At 38.7% G+C, this 24,397-nt stretch overlaps 1 protein-coding gene across 12 annotated transcripts in view; it reads right to left on the bottom strand.

Moving 5' to 3' along the window:
* TRPM3 (transient receptor potential cation channel subfamily M member 3) overlaps positions 1-12,033 on the bottom strand; it is a 526,465-nt gene extending 514,432 nt beyond the window's left edge. For all 12 annotated transcript variants that reach the window (XM_007182257.2, XM_028166547.2, XM_028166549.2 and 9 more), the window contains exon 1: positions 11,633-12,033. In XM_007182257.2, the coding sequence (XP_007182319.1) occupies positions 11,633-11,809 (177 nt within the window). In that variant the 5' untranslated portion in view covers positions 11,810-12,033. The remainder of the gene's footprint in view (positions 1-11,632) is intronic.
* Positions 12,034-24,397: the final 12,364 nt, after the last annotated feature.

Here is a 24,397-nt window from a genome sequence, read left to right on the forward strand (position 1 = left end):
TTTAATATCATTTCACTTGTAGTCTCTGCACCTTTCAAAATAGTTTGTGAATAATGACATCTTCTGAAGGACAGAGACATTCAGATTGCTGGAGATAGAAAACAAGCATTCCCTACTAACATTTACTAAATGTGAGCTATACCACGAGACAGTAAGTCTACTCCACACCGCTCTCCAGTGAGCATGAGATAACATTATTATAATAAATGATTTACTCTCAGCTCTTTCAAATATCAAACTAATTTTAAAATAAACAGGAGCATGAAATGGCTTTCTATTATTATGAATTAATCTAAGAATATTAGAGCTATAAGGGAACTTAACAATCATCTCATGATTGGCAAACTGCACTCCACAGGCCAACTACCACCTGCCCTCTGTTTGTGTATAGCCAATAAACTAACAATAGTTTTTACATTTAAAACTGGTTGAAAAAATGAAAATAAGAATAATATTTCATGACATGTGACAATTACATGAAATTCAAATTTCAATCTGTCTTAGTCTGTTCAGGCTGTTATAACAAAATACCACAGACTGGGCAGGTTATAAACAGCAGAAATTTATTGCTCACAATTCTGGAGGCTGGAAGCTCAAGATCAGGGTTCTACCATGGTCAGGGTAGGGCCCTCTTCTAGGGCACAGACTTCTCTTTGCTGGAAGGGGATAGCGAGCTCTCTGGAGCCTCTTTTACAAGGCACCAATACCATTCATAAGGTTTCCACCCTCATGACTGAAGTACCTCCCGAATGCCCCACCTACTTATACCATCACCTTTGGGGTTAGGATTTCAATATATGGACTTTCAGCACATGAACACTCAGACCATAGCACAGTGTTCATAAGTAAGTTTAACTGGAACACAACTACATTCATTTGTTATGTATTGTATGTGGCTGCTTTCTCAAACTACAATGGCAAAGCTGAACAGTTGTGACAGACAGGGTAACTATATGACCCAGAAAGCCACTTTACCATCTGGCCTTTTATAGAAAAAGTTTGCCAACCCTTATCTAACCCAATCCTGTCATTCTACAGAGGAGAAAACTAAAGATAAAACTATTTACTCTAGGTAACTCAGCTAGGATATTAATTAATCAGAATTAGGGCTAAAACCTAGTATTTCTGTCCATTTGATCATGCTCAATTTAATGATTAAAAATTAGCTTTAATTATACTCATCTTTAAATTATGTAGCCTCCTTGTGCTAATTACTAGATTTATCTCAGAATCTTTGCTCACATAAGCTAACATTATACAAAAAATTCATCTTGATGAAGTAAAATATTTTCTTCATTTATTCACTGAGATGAATTTTATATTGTATTATTCTTAAATAGTTCTAAGTAGAAGTTACTGTAGAATAAAATAATGGTAAAAATTAAATATTTTGCTTAACACATCAATCAACTGACACATGCTCTGCTTGTAATTCATAAAGCAGTAATATATGGAAATTCAAACACTTTCAGAGAAACTGGCCACATTCAATTTTCTTACAAGAGATGATTGACAATAAGATGAGAAAATAATCCCTTAGCCTTTCTGTGTTTAGTGACTAGAACTTGACCAGCTAATTTCCCAAATGTAAATTGGGATGTAAATGTAAATGTAAATTTCAGTCTTTTATAAAATGAAAAAGGAAGTGTGTCTAAAGTTAAAGCATCCCTTTTACATCACTAGGATGTATCTGTTGGGTTTCCAGTGTAATCAATTACCTACCCTCCATCTTTAAGAGGAAATGTTTAAAGCAGTGCTTTTGGGGATGATTTTGCCCCCAAAAGGAGATTTGACCATGTGTGTAGACATTTTTGGTTGTCACAATGGGATAAACTAAAACTTCTATTTTATACCAGTTATCCGTGATACCTGATATAATAAAATATTTCTATCCATGATACCTGATACAGTTAAATAACCTAATGCTAACAGAAAAACAAATCCTAAGCCACATTTGCCTTTAAATGAAAATGACAAAATACTTCAATATAACTGTCTACATAATTATCTCTAGACATTAGCCAATGGCATATTTAAAGATTAAAGCAAGAATAGCCTGAGTTTAACAGTGTAGTTTTTCTTCTAATAGTACTTTCTCTAATTCACAGTGTAACCCAGCCAACATTATTGAAAGTAACATATTAAAGTCTCTTAGATCACTAAATTAAGGAATGCCCTTTCTCCAACATAAGCAATAGATGAAGTAATTTCAATCTCTCACTTTCACTTTCAGTAAATATTTTGAAAGCAGACATCTGGTGCTACCTACTTACAGTTTCTTCCTTGAGTACATATTTTACTATGCATCACTTTTACTGAGTAATAATTATTAGTTCAATTCCCTAACTAATCTTCCAATTTGGGGAACATATGAAGTATATCAACTCAAGCTCAAAGTATCCTTTAACTAGACAAAAATGCCAAGACCCTATAATACCATTTGGTTCTTCTAAGCAGTGGCTTCAGAGCACTGCATCAAGAGCATAGTTATCCACGCTCTCCAACATTTACCTATTCATCTAGCACCCCAATTATCCCGTGCTCTCTGCTAAATGATGTACACAGGAAGTTGTCTAAGATATGGTTCCTAATTTTAAGAAGCTCTTCAGAATGAGGTGAAAGAGCTAATAATGCTACAACATGCTAAAAGCAAAGACAGAAATACCCACTGATTTTTATGAAATTTTTTAAGAATAAAAGAAGAGCCTAATCTAGCTTTAGAGATTCAGGAAATTTTTCTTGAACTCATCCAACTCACTTGAGTTGAGTATTAAAATATGGGCAGGAGTCAGGTAGGAGAAGATGTGGTTCAGATTTTCCAGGCAATGGAAATAGCTTGTGCAAAAAGCCCAGCTAAAAGGAATTCCATGATTTGAGAAAGGGAAAAACAAAGTATAAAGGCAGAGAAGTAGGCAGAGGACAGCTCACAGAGGGTCTTATATACCAATCCAAGGAGTTTAGGATTTTATTCTACAAGAAATGTCAAACATGGCAGTATCCTGGTCTTACCTGCATTTTAAGTGGACCATTCTGGTGGCTGTGGAAAGGATCAATTTGAAGTAGACAGCTGTAGTATTTTGGGCCCAAGAAAAAGAGAGACTGGTCTTGGGAACTAGGAATAGACAGAAGCGGGTGGATCAGACACATATGTATGAGAATACGTGGCAGAACTGATTGGCTGATTATGTAAGGGATAAGAGCAAACAAAGCAAAAGGCATAAGCCCAAGTTTACCAGTTTGGGCAACCTGGTGAATGGGTGATTCTAGCAATTGGGAGAAAACAGAGGAAAAGGAGCAGGTGTGAGGGAGCTTGCTTATTTCAGCAATGGCTGAATGATTAGGGCAGAAGTTAGACTCAGTCAGACTTAACAACAGGCAGTCTTGGACCACACTTTGAGAAACACTCCTTCCTTCCTTCTATCTATCTATCTATCTTTCTATTTGTCTATCACCTATCTATCATCTAACTGTCACCTATCTGTCTGTCTCTCTATATATTAAACTTAGAAATTCTTTAATTATTTGGGGGAAAAGAAGCAAAAGTTATCAATGCTATCCCTAAACTTCAAATTTCTATGCATGTGCCCCTGAAAATGGAAGTAGAGAAGAGCCAATGGCTGGAACAAAATTCCCAAATGCTTTAAACATAAATTATATGTGAGACAAATGTAAAAATTAAATATCTCCCTCTTAGAGATTTTGTTATACCTGCCCCCACCTTACCCAAGCAATTATAGCTTTGTATCTTTCTCACATGCTCAGGAGCCAAGAAAATTTTGTTCAGCTCAATTTTCCACATTTAATATTTAATACCAGGCATCATTTAAAAAAAATCAAATATAAAATTAATTTTGAGTTTGAACATGCTTTTTCAAATGAAAGCCCTGGATGTTCCATTCCTCCCCCTCCCTGTCCAGAATCTCTTCCTTAGTTTTTGAAGGATGTAGGGTAGAGCAGACAGGGGGCAGGGGTGCGGGTATTATCTCTACTAATGTAGTCATCAGTTATGGCTGCTTTGGCCTTGGTCCCGAAGTGAACTGACCACTGCTCAGTTGGTACTATCACATACAATGGGAATCTAAGGGACATGCACTTGAGTGACCACTGCAATTCCAAGTACCATCATAGGGAAGTTTAAAGGGGGCATAAGCAGGATGCTCCAGAATCTTGACGATGGACACTACCTTTGGGAGCTCTGGTTCACAATCATGCCTCTATATAAATTCAGTAGGATAGAAAAATCTAAAATTGTATGTCATTGCCTGAAAAACATCATGAAAATAATACACAGAGAAATCTCAAATAGATAAACGAAAAAGATAAAGAATAGGGACAAACATTCCTTCACTTTATGATGTTATATCATCTACAAACCAAAACGGGGCAGCTGAACTCAATTACTTCTCTATATAAATGATCTTTCATGATTAAAAATTTTGAAAACCCATGAACTGTTCACTTAAAACCCTTTGCTCCCACTGTTAACTAACACATAATCTGTTCTGCCCAGATGCCAGCAAAAGAGAGAGGGCATTTAATTGAGTTTCCCTCCAGCTCAGTTGAATCTACGGCAGTTTTTCTCAGCGTGCAGTCCTTCTAAGGGGTGTTCATACCAGAATCACTGAGAGAGCTTGTTAAAATGAAAATTCCTGGGCCGACAACCTACCTACTGAGTCAGCACCCCCAAGGGGTGGACATGAATATCTGCTTTGCTCACAAGCTCCCCAAGTGATTCCTAAGCATTCTTAGCATATCATGTATCATTCACATGTTTCTTCACTCATTTATTTTTCAATAAACATTTACGGAATACTTTCTGTGAGCCACAGTCTTTAAAACTCTTTTTCATGTTAGCTAATGGAAATGGAGAAAGGATATGATCTAGTTGTCCGCAGATGAGCTTGGAGCCAGTTGAGATTATACCAACAGACTGAGAGAGGGGGAGGATGTAAAGCCACTGCTGGAGAGGCAGTGTTCCTGCCACCCCCCACGCCTCCCCACCTGCCCCCTGCAGGAAGTCATCTACAGGGAAGGCAGAACCCTTTTCCTTGACACAGACCTTGCCCCATTTTACTGTGACTCCACAAGTCATCCCAGAACCAGATGGCCCTGAGCTTGGACATCCCAGCTATGCCCTTCCTCATTCTTCAGTGACCACACACTTTCATTCTTTACTCCACAATGGTGGGCATCAGAAGACAGAGCTCTCCAGAGAGACAGGTTTCTTGTTGCCTCAGGAATTTCCTTCAGGCTGCCCGAGGAACATTTCACAAAAAGGCAAATCACATGGTCACTGTTCAGCAGTCTGAGTTGAAGCCACTACTTGAAACACACCAGACAGATTTTGTCTCTCCTGGGTTTTAGTTTGGGCACATTTTCTTTTCTTTTTCTTATTTTCTTAAAGGGAATCTGAGGCTGGCATGCTGAGATGGAAAGACAGAAGTTTCTTTATGAGTAGCCCTTAAAATTTGCCTAACCACACACTGCATTTTCCTAAAAGCAATTTATTCTTCAAGTTTCCCATCTTTAAGGTGCTTAGTGGAATTGATCCATAACAAGTTCCCTGACCTCACTTACCACCATTCATGAACATGTCTAGATATAATAGGTGTATGTTTCCTCTCTTCCTGTGGGAACTTAATGGCTACTCACCAGCATGTGGTTTAGGAGTACCTTGTCCTGGCTAAGGAAAAGCTCTGGTGTATTAATATTATTCTACCTGCCATGTAAAGATTCAGAATTTTAGATGTGAAAAGAAGACATTAAAAGTAATAAATTTAACACACAAATTGAAATGAATCTCAACATAATTGTTTTCTAAGAGTTTGAGACCAGCAAAGGGAAGTCAGTTTCTGGAATGCCTGGCATCAACTGTAGAAGACAGACCCAACTTATTTTGTCATCAGGATCTTGCTATGATTCAGAGACAATACAATGGACATTGGTTACCATGACATGAAATTATAGGAGTAGAAAACATTGGTACTTGGGCAGAATTTGTGATCTGGTAGCCTAACTTGATCACTGCTCTTTCAATTATTTCTCTTGTGTCATACCCAGTTCACCTTCATTTATCCCTCTTTGCATAATAACATAAAAGAGGGAAAGGAGGGGAAAAAATGAAATGAAACTCTGAGCTTTTTGACTGGATTTCAAAAAATTGGGAATTTACTATGCATTGTTTTATAAGAGCAAAAAAAAAAACAATCTAAGAAAACTAGAAGTGATATTTCTGATTGTATATTACTTAATCAAAGAGTTCTGCTATCAGGCATCCAATGGGGCTCTTACTCATCAATGACATGAAGTTACATGCCTTACTTTTGTCTCAGTCCCACTAGAATTAGTAACTGGCATACCCTTTCTAGCTCACCAAAGAACCACCAATCAAGAAGCTCTGTCTTGGGGGCTTCCCTGGTGGCGCAGTGGTTGAGAACCTGCCTACTAATGCAGGAGACACGGGTTCGAGCCCTGGTCTGGGAAGATCCCACATGCCGCGGAGCAACTAGGCCCGTGAGCCACAATTACTGAGCCTGCGCGTCTGGAGCCCGTGCTCCGCAACAAGAGAGGCCGCAACAGTGAGAGGCCCGCGCACCGCGATGAATAGTGGCCCCCGCTCGCCGCAACTAGAGAAAGCCCTCGCACAGAAACGAAGACCCAACACAGCCAAAAATAAATAAATAAATAAATAATAAATATTTAAAAAAAAAAAAAAAAAGAAGCTCTGTCTTTCCTTCTTAGAACCTTGATTCTCAGACACTGGAACCACCACCACTGGGACCATCAGACAGCAAAGTAGGATATCTGAAGGTATCCTAAATTCTTTCTTCCACCACAACTAATCGATTTAACAAGTCCCTATTTATTTTACCTTCATTACTTTTGCCTTAGCCCTGGTCCTCATGAATTCTTCAGGCTTCTAATTTAATCTCTCAGCTTCCAATCCTACCATCTCCCATCCACTCTAGACACTACAGCCAAAGCAATCTATTTAATAGCTGAATCTAGCAATCGCTTATTTGCTAAGACCCCTTTAATGGCCCTCCCTCGTTTTCAGGATCATTGTCAACTGCCTTGGCTTAGCAGACAAGGCCCCTTATGATCTAAACTCTGCTGACTGTTCTAGTCCTTCCAGTTTAATGTTCAATCCAGCTTAGCTACTTTTAGCCTCAATAGACTCTGTTCTTCCAGGCCCACAGAGCATGGCAGCCTTCACCACAAGGAATCATAGCATTGAATCTAAGTCAAGACCTAAACTCTTCATTTTAAAGAGAAGGACACCAAGTTACAGAGAGGTTAAGTAATTTCCCAAGGTCACACAGGTGATTAGGAACATGAAGGAATTAGGACCCAGTGTTTAGGCCTAACTGTCCAAAGTACAATTTCTTTAATCTCTTTCTGACATTACTCAAAGTGGCAAAGTCATACTCTTTCTTTGAAAATCATAAAATGATACAGACCATTTGGTCCTCATTAAGAAACTGGCTTAAACATGTGTATCCAAAGGCTGTTACAAGTGCAGAGTTTCCTTTTCCCCAAAGCAATCCATTTTTCAGAAGCCCCTTTACTAAGTCTACCAAGACGTCAATACAAAGAAAGCTCTCTGCTCTGGAGAGGGTGTGGAGAAAAGGGAACACTCTTGCACTGTTGGTGGGAATGTAAATGGATACAGCCACTATGGAGAACAGTATGGAGGTTCCTTAAAAAACTAAAAATAGAACTATCATACGACCTAGCAATCCCACTACTGGGCATATACCCTGAGAAAACCATAATTCAAAAAGAGTCATGTACCAAAATGTTCACAGCAGCTCTATTTACAATAGCCAGGACATGGAAGCGACCTAAGTGTCCATCAACAGATGAATGGATAAAGAAGATGTGGCACATATATACAGTGGAATATTACTCTGCCATAAAAAGAAATGAAATGGAGGTATTTGTAGTGAGGTGGATGGAGTTAGAGTCTGTCATACAGAGTGAAGTAAGTCAGAAAGAGAAAAACAAATACAGTATGCTAACACATATATATGGAATCTAAGGGGGAAAAAAAAAAAAGGTCATGAAGAACCTAGTGGCAAGACGGGAATAAAGACACAGACCTACTAGAGAATGGACTTGAGGATATGGGGAGGGGGAAGGGTAAGATGTGACAAAGTGAGAGAGTGGCATGGACATATATACACTACCAAACGTAAAATAGCTAGCTAGTGGGAAGCAACCGCATAGCACAGGGAGATCAGCTCTGTGCTTTGTGACCACCTAGAGGGGTGGGATAGGGCAGGTGGGAGGGAGGGAGATGCAAGAGGGAAGAGATATGGGAACATCTGTATATGTATAACTGATTCACTTTGTTATAAAGCAGAAACTAACACACCATTGTAAAGCAATTATACTCCAATAAAGATGTTTAAAAAAAAAAAAAAGCTCTCTGCTCTAAAATTAATATTCAAATTCAACAGAAGTAACCAAAATAAAATCTCCTAAATAAAACAACGTCAGAGACAGACCTTATAATGAATATAAAATATGCTAAGAACATTCTATCACTGAAATAAATTATACTTTTGGAGATTAATAATAAGATGAAATCTTGAAACACATGAGAATGAAGCAAATGACAACTGAAGAGAAACATTTTGGTAAGGGTCCCATTTGAAATGTATCCGTTTGAAAACAGCCTCTGACTTTTGGCTATCATGGTCATGTGCCTGTCCAAAAATTCATTTTCAAATGATATTTCCGAATGCAATCCCAAATTCAAAATGTGAGTTGGCTGGCATGTTCAAAATTTTCTCTGAGACGGACAAAACAACAAATGAGATGTTTTCAGAAGGAATAATAAGTATATTCCAACACTCATTGGGTTTAATTCATGCTTCAGATGCTGGCCTTTCCCTTCTAATTCTTTAGTATCCTGTTTTCATCAGGAAATGGGAAATACAGGAAACAGGATTATGAAGCCATTTCTAAACATTAGCATGGTACTGAAGTAAGTTAGCAAAGAAACACACATTTTCAAGGAAAGGATAGGGAGGGAAATTGGCCTGAGCCCTGTCTGTCAGAAACGGTGAGCCATCTGAGTTTAGTTAAATCTAATCATGCCATCATGTCCTAAACTGCATTTACTGACAAGTCAGGGCACTGGAAAGGGCATATCACATCAGAAAAAGCGTGAAAGAGGAACAAACATGACCTATTGAATAGGAGAACTGGGTTTATTCACTTACAATTTCAATAGACAACAGAGAATCCATCCGTTATACTAACACGGTTGTGGTAGTGTGGGGGACAGAATAAGAGACTGAGAGAGGAGGAGGAGAGGGAGAGAACCAGCAGAAAGTACGGAAAGAACAGTAGGACTGCTGTTATTAAATATTTAATTTATAGACTAAACCAGGAAGAACACTGAGCAACAGTTGCAAATGATTACTCAGAAACTTCGATTTTACTCAAAATGTAAAAGCAGAGCAAGAATACACAGGGACTAGGAAAGCAAAGACAAGACAGCAACAATCTAGAGGGGAAAAAAATTACATGGCATTGATATCCAGAATGTTGATAATACAATAACTCATATACAGAAGCAGCTTTTATTTCTTTCCAAATATTGCTGAAAGAATTTGGTAGCACTTTTTTTTCTAGTTTGAAATGTGCTCAATATCTGAAGTCTCCTAGGATAGGTATAATCTTTCAAAAAATACAGATGTCATTTGGAAAGAAAGTTCTCAGGTAAAACAAATCCTATCTTTCAGATATTGAGAGAATTGGAAGGATACTCATGAATGCACTTTATTAGAATGAATTGTTATAAAGCACCATGTTAATAAACCATGGTAAGACCGAGCTGTATGCCAACCATGGTATTGGTGTAGTATTGACAATGTCTGCTGGTATATAGCATGGATGGTACTTTCAGCTAAAAAAGATGAGAGCTCTTCTAAAAATAAGTAATGTACCTCAAAGAGATGCTTCTCTGCTGGTTTTGTGACTAGCAAATGAAAAATAACATTTCCATTAAAAAAATGAGAGTATTAATGAATAATATATTGAAGGTGGTATACACACACTTGTTTAAAAAATCATTATGTAAGTTAAAAAGCATTACTTTGGGGTAAAGCCAATGAATGATTTAACTGAAAAATGTTTCTTATTGCACATGGCATTGCTAAAGTCAATTTTCTCAGTCATAGTTAGGTTTGACAAGACACTCTTCGCCCCAGACCCTGGATTCAGGAGTAATTCTGGAAGAAAATTTACATTTGTTTGTTAGTTCCCTGGCCTCATTCTTTTTCATGCCCTATCACGCATGTTGTTCCAATACAGCAAAAGCCCTTATATCCAAGGAAGCTTCTCTCCCACTCTCAAACCTGCTTTTCCTCCAAAATACTCTTTTAGGGAAGCAAACCACCATCATAACAACAATATGAGAGGTGTTTGAACAGTACGTGAGGGTAGCCTTTGAGAAAGTTAATCTCAGTTTGTGCTGAACAGAATAAAGGAAACTCAGACAAGGTAATACTCCACTGTAAGAAGCCACTTAGCTGTACAGAACTAATGGTCCACATCAAATCTGACCCAACTAGAACACAGCCTCAGAAAAAAAAAAAATGTTGCAAGCGTAATTTATTCAGGGTTAACTTATTAATCCTCTATTGTGACACTGGACTCAAGGTCCAGTGGTCATTATATCACAGTATCATATTAATATGGAAAAGAGAATTAAGAACTTCACCTTGCCTTTTTAACTCCACATGGATGTGGGAGGAACATCCAGAGATATGCACTTTTCCCAAATAAGTATTACCACATTCTCTTTTCTGAGGGAAAATACTTGTTTTCTGCACCTTTTAAATTTTACTTGTATTTCCTTCCCTACAAGGCAGATGATGAAGATGAATTATTATGAAGTTGTAGGGAATTTCTCAGTATCTTTAATGTATTTGCTTCTAGAAAGAGGAGTGCTGCAGACACCAGGTAGCATCCTAGCTCAGGTATAGTTCTTTTGTGTAACTCAGCTAGAGAGAAAGCTAGAGGCACACACTCGGTATATATTTAACAATACTTTCCCACTACCGACTTCACTTAAGAGACTAAAATTATCATGGCTTTAAAAAAAAAAAAGTCACCAAAAAAGTCACAATCTGATGAGGCTTGTTCTTTGTCTTTATCTGAGAGACCACCTAAGGACACAGGGCTTTTAAACTAATAAGGAGAATCCTTTGTTCTCCCAGGTTCCATTTAAAGGAAAACTGGGTCGAAAGGCTTCCCCAGGGAGGGAAAAGAATCCAGGAGCCAAACACAGGGGAGTAAGAGATTTCACTCCCACCACTGTTCCCACCCTCCCAAAGAAGTTAATTAATTCTATTTTAGGGATTTTGGGGGTGGGGAGCACTCAGGCAGCCCATTCTATACCACCACAATCTCATTCTCAAATGTGGCTCAGATCATCCTCCCTCCCTGACACCATGGGGTGAGGGGCGTTTAGAACCTCTCTCCAGCCATGGGCAACAGAGCCAGTACTACAAGGCATCTATACTCCCCAAAAGGTGTGTCCCAGCCCAAGTGCAAAGTTGGGTATTTAGACCTGCAAAGCACAATGAGAGCCATTCAAAGCAGCAAGTTACAGTACCTTAAGAAGTCTGACAGATGGGAGAAAGGCTGCGTGGCACAGCTTCCGGATGGTCCAGTTTAGGGGTCGAGGAGCATCAGTTTGATTCATGACCCCGTCCAAATTCCACCGGGAAAACCAGAAGCCGCAAACCTGAGCAGTGCCTAGAAAATAAACGGTCCCCCACAGCCCTGGCATCCCATGGTCATCTCCACACCTGAGAATTCCATCAGGGCAGAGGCTTCCTGCAACTTGGGAGACTAGTCAAGTGGCGTTGCCTGAGCCACTGAACCTTCTTAAGAAAGCCACCTCCCCTCTCCCTGCAGCCGTGCTCATGCATACCAAATGTGGCTGAATGGAGGCACACTGCCTGCTGCTTCGGGGAGGGGATGCACGGTTTCGAAGGAGAGGGACAGCCTGCACGGAACAGCCAGCGGTCGGAGTCAGAGCAGCCTGCTCAGAATGTGTGCTCCCTCTCCTACTCTCCTCCCAGTAAACGCAGGTCAGGCATTGGGGGAAAACCCTGGCCATTTGTTCTGCTCACTTGGTTTGGGGGGGAGCCAGGAGGAGAGCAAAAGGGAACATCAATAAAGCCAGAACAGGGAACTTGCACTTTCTGGTACAAAGCATCTCTGAGGGGCTGGAAACTGGCACAGGGGGGAGGGGCTAGGACACAGAAGGAAAAGGGAATGCCTCCGAATGATAAGATAAACACTTTTGATTTATGTGACAATAAATTGAGAGCTACTGTAAAATGGATTTACAATAAAAGGGATCTCTGTCATGTTCTGGGTTTTTTATTAACTGTGATTGACAGTCCTCACCCTGATGTATACATTATATAGATTAGAGGAGGCAGACGGCAGAGAGAGAAGCAAACTAACACACACAGAGGGAGCGGTGAGTTATTCCTTTCATAGAAAGCAGTGTAAACTAATGTATCTTTGGCTTACCTTTTAGAAACAGCAGTTTCTAAATGGGGGGTTATCCCATCCTGAAAAGCCACTTGATACTCTATCTGCAACAAAAGTTTAACCCTTAAGGTGCCACATGGAAGGAATGCTTTCCATAAAAGATGGAGTTTCCTGAATTGGGGATACCCACCCCCACCATTTCCTAAGGGAAGCTTTAAGAGAGAGTTGCTGTGTTGGTGTGAATAGTCTTTAGGGCTCCTATGGTGAGAAAGCACAAAGGGGAACTCTTCCAGTTGAAGGCAGTGAGGTGGTTGGGAAGAGGAAGTCACAAGCCCCACGTAAACGCCCCCATCCCGAGGAATCAGACATCAGTGAGTGCAGTTGACTGACGGCTGCCCAGGAGAACCCTCACATCCTTAGAGCATTTCCATCTTATTCTTCCTCTTTATGTCCCTCCCTATGACTGTACTGATTTTCAATTTTGAATTAACTAGAAGAGAATGGTAAATCCCAGCTCCATGACTATTATGCATTCTGAAGCAGAAACGGGAGATGTGAGAGCAGATGTGATACACAGAGATCCTGCTCTAATTCAGAATTTGGAGCAACATGGATCCTCCCTGGAGTGTAATAAATACCTGACACACCACATTACAACTGTATTTCCCTCACAATGGTCCTGTGTTACAGATCTAAGGACACTAAGGATTTTTTTATAGAAAATCTAGTCCATGGGTAGAATCCAGACTACTGACTTGCCTTGTGTAATAAAATTCATGCATCTGATTTCCTTCTATTAACCAATATCACTTTATAGACACCCCCACACACACAGTTGGTTCACTATCTGCCACCATTCTATTTCCACCAAAGATTAAAGGCAGCTTAGAACAGTAACAGCTAACATGTCTGTATCAAGCATTGTGCTAGGCACTCTAAATGCATTATGTAAGTTCATGTCAACAATAACTCTATGTAGTACATGCTACTGTCATATCCACATTTCACAGACTGAGCGACTGAGGTCCTGAGAAATTCGTAATGAGTAATTGAGAGTTAGTAATGATATAACTAATAAAACTGGGATTTAGACTGAAACCAGTCTACAAGACTATAAAGACAAGCTTTGGGCTTCCCTGGTGGCGCAGTGGTTGAGAGTCTGCCTGCTAATGCAGGGGACACGGGTTCGAGCCCTGGCCTGGGAAGATCCCACATGCCGCGGAGCGGCTGGGCCCGTGAGCCACAACTGCTGAGCCTGCGCGTTTGGAGCCTGTGCTCCGCAACGAGAGAGGCCCGCGCATCGCGATGAAGAGTGGCCCCCGCTTGCCACAACTGGAGAAAGCCCTCGCACAGAAACGAAGACGCAACACAGCCAAAATCAATCAATCAATCAATCAATCAAAACATACGCATCTGATTCAAGATCCTCATTAAAAATAAATAAATAAATAAAAAAAGACAAGCTTTATCTTCTTTCCTATTTCTTTCATAGTTATGGCAGCCACAGCATTTAAGCTACTGCTTCAGCTTTCTGGTGATTTAACCCTACATAAGAGTTGAGCTAAAAGACCATGAAGAAAAAATGCTCAGCATCTGTTTCAAATTATTTCTTTGGTTTGACGTTGATATAGTAAAAACCATGAATTCTAGAATCAGGCTGCATGGTTCGAACTCTAATTCTGACCCTGGCCTTGGGCAACTTACCGGCCTACTCTGTGCCTTAGAGTCCTCATCTGTAAAATGGAGATAAAAATGAAACCACACACCTAAGGCTGTGAAGACTAAGTCAGCTAAGAGATCAGTAAAGCACTTAGAACAGTGCCTGGCGTATACTGAGTCTCTTATACCATGATTTATCTTCCAGGTAGCAAGCACTGATGCTGAGGTGGGAACCTGCTGATGATTTCCTTAAGCGTGCACAAGTATATACACTTTTAGTACCAGGTAATGAAGTCAAGCAAGGCAGATTAAACCTGACAGCTTCTTATATGAGTTACCATGAGATTAATAAATGGGGTAAAGAGAAAAGTGGGAAACTAAGACAGCAGTATGGATTTCCTCATGCTATACTGCAGAGTGGTATTCATCAGATTGCAAGATGTTGCCTTTGGTTAGGCTACCAGGCACCAACCTCCGTAAGCTATTAAATGCTATTAAGTGGTCGGTTAAAATGCTGAAACACTGCAGTTACCTCTCCCTTGCCCCCACTGTTCCTCACTGTTAAGGACCCCACAAAAAGGACAGCATCATTCTGAAAACACACAGCCTTTGATCCTCCTAGCCCCCTCAATTTTTACTGAATAACTTTGGTCAAAGAGAATAGTTTGGAACTCTGCGGAATGGAGAAGTAGGAGGATTCACAGCCCTCTATAATGGCAATTAGAGGAGAGAGCACAAAACCTCTAGAGAATTGGAGACTACACCGCAAAAGAAGTAAAGATCAAAGAAGAATGACAGTGCGTGAGAGGAGGTTTTTCTTCCATTGTTGGAATAGTTTGGGCCACAATTGTTTGCTATCACAACATCTGAAGCAGTTCTCAGGATCCCGCCCTGCTTCAAGAAATGATATTTTCACATGGAATGATGTCTTCCTGGCTTTTAGAGAGGAGTCTAATGAGGAAAGAGCAGAGAGGAGCAAGCCCAGCCCCAGACGTCTGCATCTCATAAATCCAAAATGCCTGTTTACCAATTTTATGAATGTGGATGTTTACAAAGCTACACAATAAATACCAACAGACTTAAAAGCCTGACATGACCACATCAGCTTTCAGTATCCCCCAAAATAGCAAGCCCAGCACATCAAATCTCTGCTCTCCGAAGCCTGTCTTTGAACTAATTTTCTCCTATGCTATGTAAGCCCACTTCCCACTGATCATCTTTGTGTTTTACTTCCTGTCTTAATGATGCTAAATTTAGGAATTATGATAAGATTTGAGCTGTCTCAATGCTGATGACGAGCCACAGTACAGACAGGCTGCCTGCCTTCCTTTTGACAACCACATTCCCTCTCCTTAAAAAAATCATGGCATCCTCTACATAGCATTGCTCCACTTTGCACACTGTCTTCCCTTATATTTCTTAGATATACAAGGGGCTGATCCATGAAAACCTAAGAAAACAGAAAGGAAATGACACAGTATACGGGTGGTTCAGTGTTCCAAATCTGCCGCCTAAGATGTGTTTTTTAAAAAATGCTCCAATATAATTTTTCACAATGTTGTTAAGACACGGAAATTCATACGTATCTGACATTAATTGAACAGATATTTCGAGGCTCTCACAGTGAATGTAGTGTACCTAGTTCAGAAGGACGATACTCAAGCATCCCAGTGAAATAGCAGAAATCAGTCCAAGGGTAAGCCTTTGCAAGATAACTTCATTTGCCTTAATATTTTGTAATTTCAATATCATCACCCTATTTGTTGTGTTTGATAATTCATCACTTTTATCAGAAAAACATTTGTGTTGTAAGCACTGGCAATTTATCATTTTTATCAAAAAACCATGCTTTTCCTCTTTCTTCGCTTTAACTGCGCTCAAATACAGCCATAAAATTTTTAGAAATTTTAGATCCTTCAACAATATTTTCTAAGGTATTAAATCTCTTTATAGATTCCATTGATACAGAACAGTTCTTAATTTAGTTTCAAATATGTTTTCCAAATAGATTAAATAATTTTTTTCTACACTTATTTTTCCCCTTTTGGTATCTTTTATAAAGATAACAGATTCTAACATACATTAAAATCTATTAAAACCCATGACTCACTCAGTTAAGTAGCTTAAACAACATTTATGCTGTATAAAATTAAAAGGTCTCAAAATTAGAATAGTTGTCTACTCCATTTCTCCCCGGCTCCTTGAGTGCTATCCCCCCCTCTGCATGCAGTGGCAGGGAGCGGGTATATTTCTAAGGCACCCCATTCCATGGGTTGACAGCTCTAGTTGAGAGAAAGTTCTTCCTACAACTAAGATAAAATGTGTCTCCCTGGAACTTCCCAGTCGAGTTTCTCTTCCAGAGAATGTTCTCCAAAAGTATAAAGACAGGCAACAAGCTCCACTCAAACCTCTTCTCCATACTGGACATCTTGGACCTTTGATCCTTCTTCACATGATGGAGTATCGTTATGTAAAAACCCTCTTCATGGTTATAGTCAATATTATGTCATAGGGCACTTTAAATATAATGGTGTCTAATTCTCTTATGTCCCTTGAATTACTTCTCATAAAGGTCCTGTAGGGAGCTCTGAGGGCAAACTCACTAATAATGTAGTTTCTCTAAAAAATGTTCTTCATGAATTAATTAATTTACTCAACATACAGTTTAATAACTGACTCCCCCTCTCTCCCTAAGTGAAGTGTGCCGTATAGAACCTCTGTTACAAAGTGACCTCCACTGTATCTGAAGCCTGAAGTGCATGTAACTTCCTCTTCCTTGCCCCTGTAATGGAGGTAGTGATAAGCTCTGGCTAATGAGAAGCCATGTTATCTAGAAATGGGCAGGGATTGGTCTGTGTTTCCTTCTCCCTGTCTATTTGCTAGCTTTGCAGTCAGATTTAATTCAAACTCAAGTCTCACCTCTCACAGCTGTGTAGCCCTGGGCCGGTTAACCTCCCAGAGTCTTAGTTTCCATGTTGTAAAATGGGGTCCACAGCAGTTTCCACCTCAAGATGTTTGTGAAGATTAAAATCAATTGGCACAGTGCTTATATAGTAAACACACATTTAAGTGTAATTATGATGAATGATGATGATTATTGTTATCTCTTTCACTGGAAACACTGGCACAGTGCTTAAGAGCACAGGCCATACAGCCAATGGCCTGGATTTGAACCCCAGCTTTACCATTTCATGTAGCTTTGGGAAGTTTCTTAACCTTACCATGCTTTAGTTTTTTCATCTGTAACTTGGGGATAATACTACTACCTATGTCAAAGGAATATTGTGAAGTAATTAGCTAATATATGCAGAACCCTCAAAAGAGGAACCAGCACATCGTAAAAGCTCAAAAAATATTAGTAATTGATTATTAATAATATGAAGTCAAATGTACTGTCTTTCCCAAAGCTGCTGCTCTAGGAAAAGCAAAGCAAAACGCCTTCATTTCCTCCTTTGCTTGTTCCAGTAAGAGGATAAGCTTCAGAGAACACAGAAGAAAACCACACCTGCCTTTACTTACTGCTTTCCTCTCTGCAGCTGGGAGGGGATCATATATTCCACTAACAGAGTACAAAGCTTTAATATATAAAATGTTTCAGTTGGAAAACATTAAGGTATATAAGCAGTTTCTGTTTCATCAAAAATAGAAATCACACACACACACACACACACACACACACACGTATAACAAGTATTCAAAGGCCAAGAGCTAAAATACATCCTCATGCAAGCTTTGAAACCCTAATACTTTCATTCACAAAGGGGATTGTTTTTTTGTACAATTCCGAAAATTTTAATGAGTCTATGGAGGCTTATTAAAACTACAGGAATTTGAGATGTGCATTTCTAAACCGCTTAATATTTGCATTCTTTTAATACTTGCAATGCTATTGATTACTGCAGATATTCTCTATTCTGAGCCTAGACATCTCACATACACACACACACACACACACACACACACACACTCAAGTGCACCACACACAGAGAGAATACAGGTATTTTAGAGACTTCTCCATTATGAAAACCACAAATCTGGCCAACTTGGTACAAAACTTGTGAATGAACATCTTTTGGGAGGGGGATTTAAGCAGTGAATCTCCAATTACTGCTTGAATAAAATGTGTGAATTGGAGGGAAGCTCAATATTTCATTGCTAACAGTGCAGCGTAAGTCTGATCTTTTGACTAACGCATGCTCAAATAAGATACAAGTTCAAGCTCATGCCTCACATATACCTTCTCAAACACCATCTGACACCCACCCATGAGAGCAGAGAAACTACCTGAGCTGCACACTCCACCTTGTGCATCTGGGCTTCTGACACTAATGGCTACCACTGTGTTGAACCATAAGGTGTGCTCACCTGGGAAACAGACATGCTGTGATCTGGAAAATCCTCAAAGCAGTAGATCTGCACAAAAGAGGATTTTAACAAAGAAAGCTAATGAAAACCATACTTGCTATCTACTTTTGTCAGCCTACCATAAAATGTATCACTGTTGATGCTTATTCTGATATCACATTTTTAACAACCATGAGCCTTTCATTTTTATTTTAATTAACAATAGTGGTGGGGATTACACGATTCTAGTTTTTGAGGGATTGGTCCAGTTTTTGTTCTGTTTGTTTTGCTTTTCTTATGAGGCGGCATAAAATCAATGCAAACATGGATTTCGAAATCAGGAAGAACTGGGTTTGAATCCACATTAAGTCATTGGGCAATTTATACAACTTTTATGAATCCTCATCTTTAAAATAAACATACTAGTTAATTATAATAATGTTAAGATGATGATTGACAACTTTGAGCACTTATTATATGCTAAAGTGTATTAATCCTTCTAAGTGCATAGCTCATTTAGTTTTCACAACAAACCTATGAGATTTGTAGCATTATTATCCTCAGTTTACAGATGGGGAAATAGTCTCAGAAAACCAAAGACTCAAAAAAGTTAAGAAACTTGCAGTAAGTCATAATAAAAGAAATTTTCACATATTGAGATACAGGGAACTCACTCTGACTTATACATGAATTAATTTGAATTTTATGCTAACTAAAATAGTCTGTGGCCTATCAAACACACACTGTACATCTGCTTTAATGAAAGAAAAGCGCACATTGACCAGAAATAAAGAATGTCCATGTTAAAAATAAAGATTAAATGCCCCTCTTCCTAGAATGCCAACACTGGTACTCCTCTGATGATAAGGCTACCTTCCCAGGTGCCAAGGCCATACTGACTCACTGTGTACATGCTGGTCTGTTCTTTTTTTTTGAAACCCTGAAGAAATGTAACCCCTGAAGAAATGTTTAATGTTCTTTGTTCTGACAAGACATAAAACTGTACTGAAAACCCTGCTTCTCTGGAGCGGTTTCTCAGAGTAATCTGGGAAGCATGCTTCCAGGCTAGTCCTCAGTTTGGCTCAAATAAAACCCTTTCCTATTCTTATTACTGACTGTTTATTTATTATTTTTGTCAACAGTCACATGGGTAGTAAATGGACTTGAACCCAGGTCTATCTGATTCTATAATCTGTGCATCTGGTTCTATAATCTGTGCTGTTCACACTACACCACTACAATTAAAAACAAAAAGATTTATACAAGTTTTTGGTTGCATTCCAAAAGGAAGGTGGTATTTGATCACTGACACAATCTGAAAACAGAAAAAGTAACTTGCGCATCTAACCGTAACATAAGAATCCTGCAGAGCACAGGAGGACCAATGGTTCTCCCAATGGCTCTGGGTTTCTTTTCTTTGTTTTTTTAATTAATTAGTTTATTTTTATTTATTTATTTTTGGCTGCGTTGGGTCTTCGTTGCTCCACACAGGCTTTCTCTAGTTGTGGCAAGCAGGGGCTACTCTTTGTTGTGGTGCACAGGCTTCTCATGGTGGTGGCTTCTCTTGTTGCGGAGCACGGGCTCTAGGCATGCAGGCTTCAGTAGTTGTGGCACGTGGGCTCAGTAGTTGTGGCTCACGGGCTCTAGAGCGCAGGCTCAGTAGTTGTGGTGCACAGGCTTAGCTGCTCCGCGGTATGTGGGATCTTCCCGGCTCTGGGTTTCTTATGTTCTTTCTGCTAACATCCACATCCCTTCCCTACTCTCCTGTTCCATCTGGCTGGGGCAGCCTGTCCTGGGCTAGAAGCTCAGGTCTCTCTGGTGAGACAATGATTTCTCCTTAATCATTTGGTATGCCAATATTTTTAACACAAGGCCCGGGACACAGTATTTAAGAAGCGGAAAAATGAATTTTTCTGAAGGATTCACATGATTCTTGCAAATGTGGGGTAAGTTCTCCATATACTGAATATATATACATATACATATATGAACTCATTTAATTCTCATTACTATCCCACTTTTATCCCCACATGCATTTTCTAGATGAGAAAATGGAGGCACAGAAAGGTTAAATACTTATTCAAGTTCACACAGTAAGTTTCAGAGCCATGGTTTTAATTCAAATATAAACTTGAGATATTGTGTAATGTTTTATAATATATAAAATAAAAATAAAATCTATTTTTAAGGCAACAGAATTAGTTTCATATACTTTAGTTAGATAGCTCATAAAACCAGCAGTCTTCATGACTGAAAGACAATATTCTAGATACTTACTAGGGTAACAAGAAGTTTCAATTACACAAAAAATACACTTGGCCTGATAACTATCATAGTAAGTAAATACCAAAGGTATCTGTGTAATCATATAAAATTATGGTGATTATTCAAAGTTACTTGACCCTCGTATGAAATGTACAAAAGCATCTGGGGAGAAAACAAAATAATATCAAAACTTTACTACTGACCCGAAGCTGTTAAACTAGAAAATTAGGTAGCAAAGAAAAATTTGACTTACAATAGCTTCTAAATTGGCTAATAAATCAGATTCCGACTGTTGTTATTCTAAATCTAGCCAAAGCCACCCACAGGAGCCTAAACAATACATGTGTTGGCATGGGGTATCTGGTTGACTGCATGGGACCCCCAGGTGTTCCTGGGAAGCCTTCCCCAATAAGGAAGTGGAGAGATGATAATAGAGGAAAGAACTATAATGTCCTATTGTACCTGAAATTATCTCAAAGCGAAAATCTTAAATTATTATTTTAGAAAATAGGTAGATAGGGACTTCCCTGGTGGTGTAGTGGTTAAGAATCTGCCTGCCAATGCAGGGTACACGGGTTCTATCCCTGGTCCAGGAAGATCCCACATGCCATGGAGCAACTAAGCCCGTGTGCCACAACTACTGAGCCTGCACTCTAGAGCTCACGAGCCACAACTACTGAGCCTGCACACCACAACTACTGAAGCCCGCATGCCCTAGGGCCTGTGAACCACAACTACTGAGCCCACACACCACAACTACTGAGCCCACACACCGCAATTACTGAAGCCCGTGCACTCCAGGGCCCGCGTGCCGCAACTACTGAGCTGACGTGCTGCAACTAGTGAAGCTCATGCACCTAGAGCCCGTTCTCCACAACAAGAGAAGCCACTGCAATGAGAAGCCCATGCACCGCAATGAAGAGTAGCCCCCACTCACCGCAACTAGAGAAAGCCCACACACAGCAATGAAGTCCCAAAACAGCCAAAAATAAATTTAAAAAAAAATTTTTTTAATAAATAAAAACAATAGTTACCATTAAAAAAAAACAAAAGAAAGTAGGTAGATAAAGCTTTAATATGTGTAAGTTTTCTTTGCATCTTAATTAAATTCTTTGCAATTAAACGGTTGGTTACAGATCAGATGAGAGAATGATCAGTTCGATTTTATGAGAACACTCAGGATTAAAACAGATTAAGGCACCCCCATGAGTAAAACCATCCAGTTCTCCCCAGGGAGTTAGGACAGAGCCCAAAGTCTTCATCTCAGTCTGATTTGATCCTGCTTATTAACTCTCCGGCTTCAACTATGGACCTTTCCATATTCATCGTGTGTCAGCCATATTGATTTTTTTTTTTAGTTCCTGTATTTCTTGTCACAGGGTATTTACACGTAGTGTTTCTTCTTCTCCTCCTAATGCTCTTTTCTCCAGCTCTTCCCAAGATTAGCTCCTTCTCATGCTTCAGGTCTTGCTTAAGTGTAGTCTCCCTGGAGATTCCTTTCTTGATTTCTCTAGCCTTACACTCCATCACCCATTGCAGTTTTTGTTTGAATTCTTTTTACTCTTATCAGAATTTGTAACTATTTAATGATTTATTTTTTGTCTTCGTCTCCTACTTGATTGTAATTTCTATTAGGACAATTACCAACTATATCCCAGGTCCTACAGAACGTCTAGAACATGATGGAAACTCAATCAAAATTTGGTGACTGTAGAATGAATAAATAATGAATGAATGACCTAGACATGTTCATTGTATCCTTTCAAGTTATTTAAAGTTATTTCATGGTGCTTATCTGCAAACTGGGTTGAACATTTATTGGGTTTCACTGCCTTTTTGTTTCTCCAAATCTTCACTCCATTCCCTTGAAAAGTCTAAGAATTACTTATTAGATATTTAAAAAGTTAATAAAAGGAGTACATTCTTATACTCTAACCTGCTAGTAGAGACCAAGCTCTAAATGTAGAGGGATTTGGAAAAGAGAAAGAGGAAAGGGGGAAAGTATAGATATCAGAACCTGAATCTGAAAATAACTCATGCTAGAGAATTCAATCATTTACCACTTGTGACAGTCTGGTCCATTCTCAAACATCTCCCATGATAGCAATTTATTAGGACTTAACTTAATGTCAGAATATACCTTTACAAAGGCAGTTCTCTATTTCACATAAAGGCAAATCTCCTTTTGAAGGGGATAGGTACACTGACCTATATATCAGCAATAATAATCATACTCACAATAATAATTAAGACAAAAATTGATACACATGCTTCACAAAGTGGTTTAACAAGCATATTCTAATTTGTTACCCATAATGATGCTGAAGTATGGGTAAGGAAAATGTTATTTTTAACCTCATCTTAGAGATGAGCAAACTGAGAATCAGAAGATGTAGATGACTTATCCAGACTCTCCAGCCTCAGTATTTCTTCTTTTCATTATGCCCCATCGCCTCTTCACCCCTGGGTTAATTCTTGGAGTGAGCCACATACTGAATATTCTTTCAAAATAAAATCCTTAGAACAAAAAGATGGCATATATAAGCAGCATGGATCTCAAAATGATATATGAAATTCTAGAGAGGACAAACAATAGTGACAGAAAGAGCAGAGACTGCCAGTAATTGTTTGAGGATAGAATTGACTGCAAAAGGACATGAGGAATTTTTTAGGGTGATGAAAACGTTCTGTATCTTGAATGTAATGCCAGTTACTCAACTGCATATAATTGCTGCAATTCATCAAACCATACAATTAGTGAATTTTTTGTATGTAATAAAGCTGGGGAAAATATATTTTTTCCCTGATTATAAAAAAGAACTTTTCAATACAAATTTTTTTTAATTTATAGGAGTATAAAAAATTAAAAATGCCTATAATTTCACTACCCATAAATAACTATTCATGTGACTTAAGAAATTTTATCAAGCATTTTAGGAATTATACTTTATATATAACTTAATATGATGATATCATAAATTGACCTCCATGTTATCAAATATTCTTAGAAATTATAATATTAAATTGGTATATAGAATTTTATTGTGTTATTTTATTCACTGCAAGTTATCAGCCTGGTTCCATTTTCATTGTAATAAATAACACTATCTATGGATAAACTTGCTCATACATTTTTGTGCACATCTCTGATCATTTCCTTAAGATACAATTAGGTTGAAGGATAACTGGTTCATAAGTGATGAATATTTTTTTAGGTTCTTGATAGGTATTTCCAAATTGTTATTCAGAAAAATGTACCATTTTACATGCCCCTCAGCAATAGATAAAAATGTCCTTATTACTGAATCATTTACAAAACCAGGTATATCATTAATTTAAATTAATTTCTGGCCAAGTCGATCACAGAAAAAGAAATGTATTGTGCACTCACTGAGTAACTTATAAAGCTCCATTTTTCCTGTTGCCAATTGTAATTCTTCTAGTGAATTGCTGCTTCTTTGTAATAGAGTTTTATTTTTCCTCTTTATCCATAACAGCTCTTTTTATACTAAAGGTATTAACCCATCATCATATGAGTTGTTAGTATTTTTACAGTTTTCCACTTTTTTTTTTTTTTTAATATATTTTGGCTGTGCCACGAGGC

The sequence above is a fragment of the Balaenoptera acutorostrata genome, chromosome 6 (assembly GCF_949987535.1).
Source record: "Balaenoptera acutorostrata chromosome 6, mBalAcu1.1, whole genome shotgun sequence".
NCBI classification, from domain to species: Eukaryota; Metazoa; Chordata; class Mammalia; order Artiodactyla; family Balaenopteridae; genus Balaenoptera; species Balaenoptera acutorostrata.